This window comes from Crocodylus porosus, unplaced genomic scaffold (genome assembly GCF_001723895.1).
Source record: "Crocodylus porosus isolate Cpor-Errol unplaced genomic scaffold, CroPor_comp1, whole genome shotgun sequence".
In the NCBI taxonomy this organism is placed as follows: Eukaryota; Metazoa; Chordata; order Crocodylia; family Crocodylidae; genus Crocodylus; species Crocodylus porosus.
In genome coordinates, this window is record NW_017728944.1 from 5,200,633 (window position 1) to 5,211,590 (window position 10,958).

General features: G+C 57.7%; 1 protein-coding gene across 1 annotated transcript in view; it reads right to left on the minus strand.

Annotated features, from left to right (window-relative positions):
• Positions 1 to 289: 289 nt before the first annotated feature.
• PLEKHH3 (pleckstrin homology, MyTH4 and FERM domain containing H3) overlaps positions 290 to 10,958 on the minus strand; it is a 28,141-nt gene continuing 17,472 nt past the window's right edge. Inside the window, exons 5-15 of the mRNA XM_019550503.1 lie at positions 8,870 to 8,964; positions 7,714 to 7,908; positions 7,077 to 7,234; positions 6,557 to 6,680; positions 5,025 to 5,322; positions 4,211 to 4,418; positions 3,505 to 3,641; positions 3,122 to 3,242; positions 2,333 to 2,797; positions 1,623 to 1,814; positions 290 to 1,223 (exon numbers count right to left, since the gene is read on the minus strand). Of these exons, the coding sequence (XP_019406048.1) occupies positions 1,029 to 1,223; positions 1,623 to 1,814; positions 2,333 to 2,797; positions 3,122 to 3,242; positions 3,505 to 3,641; positions 4,211 to 4,418; positions 5,025 to 5,322; positions 6,557 to 6,680; positions 7,077 to 7,234; positions 7,714 to 7,908; positions 8,870 to 8,964 (2,188 nt within the window). The 3' untranslated portion in view covers positions 290 to 1,028. The remainder of the gene's footprint in view (positions 1,224 to 1,622; positions 1,815 to 2,332; positions 2,798 to 3,121; positions 3,243 to 3,504; positions 3,642 to 4,210; positions 4,419 to 5,024; positions 5,323 to 6,556; positions 6,681 to 7,076; positions 7,235 to 7,713; positions 7,909 to 8,869; positions 8,965 to 10,958) is intronic.

Consider the following 10,958-nt stretch of genomic DNA (forward strand, 5'->3'; position numbering starts at 1 on the left):
CTTTCAGTGGGAACAAGCCTGCAAAGGCACCGGGCTGGTGGGCAACCCCCAGTGGAACAGGTCCAGCCCAGCCTGCTCAGCCAGCAGGAGGCCAACAAACAGCTTCACGCAGACTGGGCAACCATGGGCCCCACAGCCAGAAAAGGGCACAGGCCACTGCGGCAAACACTCTACACCTGGGAACAGTGCTAGCTGGGGCCCTCTGGATTGGGAGTTAGAAACACTAGTCCTGAAGACCAGGTAAGAAACAAGAGCCAAGCAGGCCCCAGCACCAGCTCTCCATAGGTATAGAACCACAAGGAAGAGCCCAGCCCGCATTAACAAGCTGCCTCCTCCACACTGCAAGTACTGGGAGAACAATCCCACCACCAGCTCCAGTCACCCCAGGTGCCAGGATGCAGCAGCATCCAGGCAGCAGGCACCTGCCCACAGGAGCTCTCCCACTTCTTCCCCACAGCCCTGGAGCCCTGCAAGGCACAACCTGCCCAGCTTCCTTTGGTACCTTCCTGTGGGATGGGCAGGAATGGCCAAAGGAAAACCACACCTGTTGGACTGCTATGAACTACCAGGAACGGGAGCAAGCACCCTGCATCGGGCATCCTGCAGGTGCACTGTAACAGCCAAAGGTGCTCACGCGTGTCGGGGGAGAGGGTTTTCTATAAATAAGTTAAGGAAATAAACCAGGGAGGGAAACCAACTACTGCCCAGGGAAGCAGGTGCCCAGGACAAATGCCCCACACCCCTACTCAAAGCTGGGGGCAGTAAGGACCCCCCAGGAACAGCATCTTTTCCTCAGGAGCATGTAGAGCCAAGCTCTCCAACCCAACATTCCTGCCTGTCCGCTTCGCTCCTCCAGCGGTGTCCCAAGCTCTGAGCTCCCTAGCACAGCAGCCATAGGGGCAGACTGGCACTCCTTTACCATCAGCAGGGCACAAGTAACTGGGGCAGCCCCAGCACCTTACAGATCCTGGTACATTAGCCTGCACTGCAGCTCATGCCATGTGAACTAGAATGCTGGCCCCAGAGAGCTAACTGGGGAAGGAGCTGGCATCAGGCTGGTGACTCCAGAGATCAGGGGCAAAGCAGAGTCCCTGTGGGAGAGGGAGGCCCGAGTCAGGCACATGCACTGGGCTGCGGTGACCAGCTGGCTCTTCCAACCGAGGCGTCTGCCTGGTGCCCAAGCTGGTGAGGTACATGTTCAGGAGCTGGGCAATCTCATCCACCTGCAGGACAGCAATAGACAACAATCAGTGGGATGAAGCCCTGGGCTAGACTTCTTCCCTCCCCACTCTGCCTTCCAAACTAGTACTTTATCTCCCTCCCCCACAGGACAAGGCCTTGCTCCCTGGCTGATTGGAAGTCCCAGAGCCCAGTCAGCTTCTTGTGAGGGTTGCTGCAGACCCTGCCCCTGGCCACCCCCAGGTGAAGTGCCAGGTCTTGGAGTTGGGCTGCATTCTCACAAGGATAAGGGCCATGAGCAGACGAGGGTCAAGGGCAGCTGGCTCCATAGTGCGGGGCCAGGCTGCTGGGCAATAAGCTACCTCACACCTGAGCCATGAGCTAAAGAAGAGCCAGGGCAGACAGTGGAGAGCAGTCAGAACACTGCTTAGCAAAGGCCTTACCTGGGAGGTCTCAAAGAGCAGATCCCTGTCCCCTATGGAGAGGCGGAAAGTGCTGCTGTCAGGCACACCGAAGGAGGAGATATGGCCATAACAGAAGCTGTCCATGGGCTCAGCCTCGCCAGGCTTGTATAGTGACACAGCCTTGGCCCCGATGCCCAGCCACAGCCGCTGAGGCCCAGTGCCCACCAAGCTCTGCAGACAGATGGACATCAGCATCAAGGGCTGCCCCATTCATCCTGCAACACCAATCTCCTCAGCCCCACGTTATACCCAGGACTTACCCAGCCCAGCCCTGGGGGTTCAAGCAGGAAGCTAAGCAGCCCAACAAGCTCAGGGAGATAGTGGCAGCAGGGGACTATGCTTCTGCCCCAGGCTGGGTGAGAACCACATGACTGACACCTGTCCTCAGTGAGCTTAGGCTCCAGGAGCCAGCCCACTACACAGAGGGCTCCTGCAGGTTATCCTGGTTGCCGAGACATGCCTCGTCCCAGGACAACCTGGGGACAGGCTGAGATTGCAGTCTGTGGCCAGAAGTCCCCTTTCCAGCAGATTCCTAATCCCAAGCAGGACAACTCCAGCTCAGGCAGACCCCACAGCTCCCAGCCACCCATGCAGAATGATAGCGCTCCAGCCTCTCCATGTAGCGCAGGGGGAGGCGGCTGCTGCACTGAGCGAGCCCAAGCAGGGCAGGCAAAGGAAGAGGGTCTCACCGTGTGGAAATCCACATCAAAGAGGGTGGAGCCAAAAGCTGGCCACTCCCGGACCAGCGCCATGTAGGCTGCCATGGCCTCAGGCCGGCCCATGCCCTGCAGTAATTTCCACTTCTCCACAATGGCAGCCATCATGCTGGCCCCCTCCTCCCGCAGACGCCCACGCAGTTTCTGGTCCTGCTCAGCCTGCTGCTTGGCCAGTGAGTGACCCCACAGGCCACCAGGCAGGGTGCCAGCCAGCAGCCCCGCACGGAAGCGGGGGCCAGGGCACTTGGTCGAGGCAGGGGCTTGCTGGGGGGCTTGGAGGCGGGCGTGTAGCACACTGGTCGGAAAGAGCTCCTCCAGGCGAGGGAAGGGGGCGTGTGTGGAGAAGTCACTGTTGAGGCTCTGCAGGCGCAGGGCAGCCAGGGTCTGCAGCATCTCCTCCGACGTGGGCACATAGCCTCGGATCACCATCTCGTGGGCCTGCAAAAGAGGGTAAGGGCTGAGCATAGCAGCATCAGGTGCAGGAAATGGGCATGGCTGACCACCCAATGCTTGACACCCATGCACAGTACCTCAGCCTCCCACCTCAGGTGCATCTCGCCCTCTCCAGACCACTTGCCACAAGAACAGGGGCAAGGAAAAAAAAAAAAGGCTTTCTGGCTGCAGGCCTCACAGAGGACTCGCAGGCTGGGCACAGGGCTGGGGCCCCACTGAGAGGGACACTTAGAGATGCAGCCCTGCCTTGTAAGGGTTGGGGCCTCTGCAGCAAGGACCCGCCCACATAGCCCAGATCCAGGCTCTCACCTGCTCAAAGAGGAGGGTGAACTCCACACTGTCACGTGGCACATTCTCTGTGTCCAAAAAGCCATAGTGTTTGAAGCAGAGTCTCCAGGACGAGTCCCGCATCGTCTCCTCCACTGCCAGGCTGGGCAAGACAAAAGGACAGACAGTTCCCATCAATGCCAAGACACATGGACATGCACCCCTTCCCTCTGCCAGCCTCTCTCTAGGGAGGGAAAATGAGCAAGCTGGGACAGCATTACTGTCACAGGGACTAGTAACCAACAATCCCCTCAGGTTTTCCTCCCTCCTCACCCCGTAACTCCCCTCCCCTATTCTTCTACACCCTAACTTCCCCCCACCCCCCAACTCTCATTGGTGCAAGGGTGGCAGCAAGAGGCATTTACTTTTCAAACCTGGTGAGGACGTCAGCCACCAGCATGGCCCTTCCCACAGGCTGCTCATAGTGCCGATTCTGCTCATAGAGCGCAAAGATGTTGGGGCTCTGAGACAGGCCCAGCCGAGACACCAGCTCCTGGGCCACCTGAGACGAGACAAAGGCAACCAACGGGTGACTACGTGCCCCTGCCACGGCTCTCAGGGCTGCAAAGGGACACAGACAGGTCACAACAAGCAAATGCAGGCATTCCCACAGTGCCCCTGCCCCCCCCCCACACAGGTCACAGTGTTGCCCCTGGGCTGCAGGAAGGGGTCCTGGCCCCATACCAAGCAGACAGGCAAGACAGCAGCATGAATAAGCAATTAGATGTTCCAGGGGGCTCTGGACCCAAAGACTGGCCCCACCTCCACTGTTTCACCCAGCAAGGGATGCAGGACATGGGGCAGCACTTGCCCATAGGTCAATGCCAGGGACCCCACTCAAGCCAGGAAGGGCATTGGGGTTTCAGACTGAAGGAGCCTCCCTCCACTGTGCTTTGGCACCAAGGATCTTCCCTGGCTTCTACCTTCTCCTCAAGGTGCCAGGTACAACCTGCCACAGGCTTAGCACCCCTTGGCCCACAGTCAGCCCTAGGAACCTGCCCACAACAAGGCATCTTCCAGCATGGGCAAAGGATCAATGCCACTTCCTCACCCACCAGAGGCCCAGCTCACCTCCTCAGCTGTTGTGTGCGAGCTGATAGCCACACTGTAGGAGGCCGCACCAGGGCAGTGCACAGTGCAGACCATCTCCTGTCGCTGGATAAGCGCTGCAATCTCGTTCAGCGAGGGCACACACTCTCGCCCCTGCGTCTTCCCCAGGGCCTCCCTGATGAAGCTCCCATACTTGGCCATTTCCGAGTCAGGGAACCTGCTCTCTGTCCTGCAGGGCAAATGCAGCATGAGCATCAGAATGAGCTGCACTGCCCAGAGTGCCAAGTGCTATAGTCTGAGCTCCATTACAAGAGGCTTGGCCCTAGGGCTGCAGGTGCTGGATCTAGACTCTCACTCTGCCCCTAAGCCATGCCATGTCACAGCCCCAGCTGCTCCCTGGCCTTGAGCCCTTCTTGCCCCTCAGTCTCTACAGCCTTCAACCAGGCCATTTCCAGCACAGGGCAAGTCAGCAGCTCCCCTGGCAACAGCAGGGCTGGGGCACCCTGATCCAGGTCTTCCCAGGGAATTTCCCACCACACCGCCTGGCAGCTGCAGCTCACCCAGAACATTCTGGAGCTGGTGTTTTTTTCTCTGCAGATGGGAGGAGAGTGGGTCCCACACACTAAATCCCTTTAATGAAAGCAGGGCCATAGAAGCTTCTGCCAGCTTGGCACAGAAGCCCTTAGTCCTACCCCCAAGGCCCTACCCTGAGCCCAGTAGGGGAAAGGGAGTCCTGTGCAAGACACCCCTCAGGACCCAGCCCCTTTCACCAGGACCCAGTGCCCCAGGCAATGCACCCACCCCCAGAAACTGAGCTGGCTGTCCTGACACTCACCTGTCCAAGCGGAAGTGAAGGAAGCGCAGGACAGGAAGGGAGGGCATGAAGGTGCAACTCATGCAGGTGAGCAGCTGCCAGTAGCGCAGGTCACCCTGCTCCCCAGGTGCTGGTGGCTCTGTGGTCTGCTTCACCAACTGGCAGTAGATCTCATCAACAAGGGGCCGCAGGTCCCAGCAGGTCTGCAGGATGCCCTGGATCAGGGGCCCTGGGTCCCGTTCTGCCTCCAACTGCTGCAGAGAGTTGAAGAGCTTCACAGCCTCATCACGCAGTGTTGTGTAGCCATGGGCATTGGGGGCTAGAAGCAAGCAGGCGTCTCTGATTAGCAGGGGCCTGGACTTTAGAGCCCAGGCCCCTGCATCAACCAGCTGTCATACACTGCCTGCAGGACCCTGGGGAGACGATGGTTCTCCCCCTCTTCTCCAAGCCCAGCACAGGCAGGAAAGACTCTGTGGAGCCCCATGCCTCAGAGCCAGCACACAGCCCCTCCTCCTGCCCTAGCAAGACCAAGCACCCTGGCAAAGTGCATGCCTCCCATCACAAGTAGCATGTGCCCAAACCTCTGCTCTAGTCAGGACAGCACTCAGACCAATGGGGACCTCCACCCCACAAGCACAGTTGGATTTTCCAAGGCATCCACCCAGACAGCAACCAGAGAACTCCAACCCATACCACCGGCACATGAACAAGCACCCATGCCCGCTCCTTAATCACTCAAAGAGAACCAAACTCCTTTCCCACATCCTGTCAGGGCAAGATATCCATGGGTCAAAGTCCCACTCAGCAAGGATCCCTTCTATCCCTGTCTAGCCCCAGGAAACAGAGGAAGCGGAGTCTCAGCAGAGCCCAAGGCACCACCTTCCTCCATCTCCCACCTATAAATAGCTGCAGGAATCTGGCAGCAGGGGAATAATACTGAAAGAGATATCTAGGTAGGCTGCAAGGGGTCCAGAGGCCCAGGGCAAGGCACCTCCTACATGGACACAGGCCTCTAACTGCATCAGTTATTAGTTTGCTTTAAGGTTCATTGTGGGTGCTAGCTAAAGGGCGTATAGAACAGGCCAGGTTAAGCAGGCTGCCCCAGGTGTCCTTTTCACCCCACGGGGAAGGCCAGAGTCTGAGCACAGCAGACTGATTTCAACTCCGATTATACTGTTTCATTTAACTGGGCATCTATTGGGCCCCCATGTTTGCAGCATTCTAGTAGTTTACCAGTAATGGGATGACTGTGGTGTTATTCAGTAAGAGTTCGGTTGAACCTGGTCCTCAAGAGCCTTCTCCATCTCCCACTCTCTGTATCCCTACTGTTCCCTCTGGCAAAGCGTGCAGGGGGTCATAAGAGGTCCAGGCCACAGGTCAGGCATTCCACAGTGTGGCTCTAAGCCTGGGCCACAACACACAGCAGCCACATATGCTGCGCTCACAGCAAGGCCTGCTCCTCCCCCACCACCCCACAGTCTCACACCCATGGGCCAACCCTGCCTTGGCACCACAGGTCAGTTCCAAGAACTGGGCTCATGCCAGCTGCTCACCGCTTTGGTCCACGCTGCCATAGGGGAAGGGGAGAAGCGGGGCATAGAGTGGGCTGCTGGTGTAGCGAAGAATTGGGTTGCAGCGGTAGATCTGCTCCAAGATCTCTGGGCTTTCACAGTTTTCCTGGGGAAGGAAGCAACAGCAGCTGCTGCATAGTGCACCATGAGGCCCAGACAGGCAAGCATGGTGCTACTTAGCATGAGGTACCCCTCTGCCCAGGTCAGGCTGAGAGCCTACAACATTGGCAGGCCCCTGGGAGCACAGCTCAGAGGCCACTGGATCATCCATCAGCATCCCCACTCTGAAAAGCCAGCCTTGGGGGTGCTGCAAATGACAGCAACCTGCTGCCTCCAGCCCAACTCTGACCTCCCCAGTACAGCCCAGAGGGAGAAGAAGATCCTGAAAGGGGGTGTGGGAGAGGAAGGAGGAAAGGGAGTGGTGGAGATGGGAACCTCAGGACCCTGCCAAGTCTGGTCACAGCCCCCTCTCTTACAAGTGATCCCCTGACCCTAGTCTCACCTCAATGTCATGCATGAGCAGCTGCGTTGGTGTCTGCACAGGGGCCTTGCTGTCAATGACCTTCTGCACAGCACACACCCAGTGGACAGCCTCGTTCAGGTGCTCCGTGTACAGGCGGTAGCAGTGCTTCCTGCCAAACACCACCACAGACCAGTAGCCTGTGAAGAACCAGACAGACCGAATGCTTGATGCTGCCCTGCTCTACTTCCATGGCCCTTGCTGGACAGCACCCCCACTCTGGCAACAGTTGTAGATTCCTCCCTACAATGCGCTCATCCCACTCCAGCCAGGGCTCCCTCCCTGCCACTGGTTTCCAGAAGCCAATGTGATCAAGGCTTTCCTACCTCATCCTTGTGCTCCAGGCAGCAGGACAAGGCCACGGGACACTTAAGATATTTACAGTACCTAAGCCTTGGGGTATGCAGACAGGGACCCCATCAAGAGGGTGGGGGTGGCTGGAAGGCAGCTGAGTCAGCCAGGGAGCTGCATACAGCCATGGCCACCATAGGCAGTGCAGGCCAAGAGGGAACACCATCCCCTGCCCTGTGCACTGTGTCACAGGCTGAACTCTCCTCCTGGCCCCACCCCCTTGACACTGGCAACACGGGGGCAGTGCATGGTTAGAGGGGGCAAGTACCAGTCTCCTTGTAGGTCTGCTTGTCAGGCCACAGCACAGAGCAGAGGCTGGTGAGCACCAGCATCCCCAGGCGCCTGGCCCCCTTCTCATTGCTGCTGTAGTAGTCGAGGGAGTCCTGGGTCAGCACAAACCAGTACTTCCGGGGCCTGATCCAGGAGGGCTTCACACTCCCTCGCACTTCCCTTTGCAGCCAGCCTGTGGGGAAGGTGGGGGGAGGGATGACAGGACAGAGAGTGAGTTCCCACCATGCCCCAGCCCCAACTCTACATGTTCCTCATTCACGAGAGAGTTTCAAGTCCCTTCTCTCCCCATCTCCAGGGAGAAGTTCCCCAAAAAAAGAAGGAAAAGCCCTCCATTTCCCCTCCTGCTCTCCCTGCTCAAAATTAAGCTCTTCCTGAGGGGCAGACAGTTGCACCTGAGCCAGGGGCAGCCTATACCCCACTACACACACCCCCCTCAGCCTTGATTAGGCTGCTTAGGCTGAGGCACCCTTTCCAGCTGGCTCCCAACCTAGAGGACTTCTGGGGCAGGGGGGAAAGGGCTTTTGGGGCAGTCTGACTCTGGTTCCATATGGCAGGACAGGCTATGGGCTCCAGGCAACAAGACTAAGCTAAGCTTTGTCCTGCCCACTCAGGGACAGGCAAAAGAGTCCCACCTCTTGCACAACTCCAGTAAGCTGCCTAGCCCCAGACACAAGCAGAGCCTAGATGCAAGCACAGCTATACAGGGGCTTGCAAGACCCTCACATCACCAGGATGCTGCAGCCTGATCCCAGGGAAGCTGGGAGCCAGCCAAGAGACAACCAGGGCTCAGAGCCCCAGGCCTCTGCCCCCGCAGGCTCCCTAGAGCCCCAGGCCCAAGATGTAGAAGGGCTGGTGCAGGCCTTCGCAATACCCAGGGTCTGAACCCACTGAAGCTTCACTTGCTCCACAGGGACCTGACATGGGAAGCAGAGACCTGCCCAGACACTTGCCCACCCTTCATTTTGCCCTTCTCCAGCATGCTATAAGCCCCCAAATCCAAATATATTTCAGCCAGGCTCTGGGCAACAGGGCACCCAGATGATCTTGAACAGGAAAGGTAATATCCTCACCCAGCAGAGCTCCTGCAGAACACCTGGCCCTGATCTCAGCTCCCTGCCACAAGCAACACCCACCTTTCACAATGGCATCAGGATCCTCTTCTACTTGTCCCTGCCCCTGCCCCTTTTCAACGATGAGGCTGCACATTTCATCTGAGGCCAGCAGGGACCTGCACCCAACACGGAGATGTAAGCAAGGACCCTAAGGGGCAGACAAGTCTCTCCCCACCCGACTTTGCACAGGAATAGGCAGGTAGGTCCTTTCAGCACCACCCACTAGCAGGGTGGGAGAAAGAAGGGGCAGTAGAGCAGCCCAGCCCTGAACTCCGTAGTTCTCAGCTGGAAAGACACAGAGGAAACATCTCACATAATGCCACAGGGGGCAGTGCTAGTCCTGAAGCAGAGACTGGCAGACCACAAAAGGATCCCCAGCACCAGCCAAAGAGAGCTCAGACTAATGTGTGGCAGATCCTATTAAAAAGGAATAAGGGGAGACCCTGACAGCATTCCCCAAAGGTCACACCATCCCTACCCCTAGGCAAGGAACACTGTTGTTGGCTTTGCCCCACAAAGCAGTTGTTGAGGACAGATCATGCCAATCTAGTGCCCAGATTAGGAGGGGCTTCAATGGCACCCCCATCGCAAGTGCCCAGGCAGAGAAATATACTGCACACCAGCTGCTCTTGCCCTCCCCACAACTCCTGGATGCTCCCATTTGGGGCTGTGAACCTGCAGAACCAAAAGGATCCTGTGAAGACCAGCCACAACGTGGAAGAGAGAGAGAGTGTGTGAGGAGAAGAGCTTAGGGCCCAGCACCCCTGCCCCCCAGGCGCTGGGAAAACAGCTAAGCCATCATATGCAGATGACCCTAGCTAAAAATAAGCTGTTTGCACTTGCGGCCCTGCCAAGGAATTCGGAAAATGAACAACCAGGAAAAAATGCTGGCGGCAGTGGCCAAGCCGGGGGAGGACAGGGAGCAGCATCATGACTCCCCGGGGCCATGACCCCCCACCCCACCCCAGCCAACTCCACAGAGGCCTGTGCTCCCAGCCTCCCTCCCAGCTCCATCCATCCAAGCCACCACCTCCACTCTTACCCACTGCAGTTCACCTGTACCTGATGGGGAGAATCCTACCATACCTACCCCACCAGCTTCTTCAATGAAGCAGTGTCTGAGCTAGGACTAAGACCAGTGAGTCCTGGATCACACCCCTCTACTCCAACCATTAAGGAGAACACTCTCCTAGAGAAGGGTGGGGAAGGGGTTTCTAATTCTTAAAGCAGGGGTGGGAGCCAGGACTTCTAGGCTCAAATCCCTGCTCCTGCTCCAATCACCGGACGATACTGCCTCTGCTTACCTGCAGGGGCAGGAGCACAGGAATTCCACTCCCTCTGGGCTCAGATATGACTCTTGGTCAAGCAAGGGCCAGATACCAAACAGACTGGGGTTGGTGATCCAGGCCAGGGACCTAGGCAGAGTCTGACTGGCAGCCTTCCAGCTCACTCCTCTCTACCTTCACGAGCAGCTGGCAGACACTCCCTGCCCTTCCCTTAGGCCAGTGCCCTTGAGCAAAGGCAGAGTCAGGAATCACTTCTGGCAGGGCTGAGGGAAAGGACTTCCTGGGTCACTCTGAAGGCAAACAGCAAACAGCCAAACTCCAGCAAATCTGGTACTACCCAGGGCACCTCCTTGCTGCAGGGCCTGGCAGACAGGCTACTGCCAACCCATCAACCCCAAATCCAGCACTAATTTCAACTAGTGCAGGGACTGGGGAGAGAACAGCAAACAAGGAATAAATTCTTCCTGCAGGGAGCCTCCAACACCAAGGGCAGGAAGCCAGCCCAGAGGGAAATGGCCAAGGGCAGGCTGGGCTAGGGACACAGCAGGGAGTTTGGGGGCTCTAAGCTGGAGGTGCAAGAGCCCCATATCTGGTAGGGGAGAGGGATCTATTCCCACCTAGGGCTACTGTTGGGCTGTGGCAGAATGGAGACCCCTCATGTCCCTACCACTGGGGCTGGAAGACAGGGGTAAGGGCAGCTCCAAAGCAATCAAGACCAGGGTCCTTGTCCCTAGCAACTGTTCACTGCCTGGGCTGCAAAACAGCCTGGTTGGGAGTTCATTGCCTTGCCTGCTTGCCCATGGGGATGCACTCACCATAGCGGG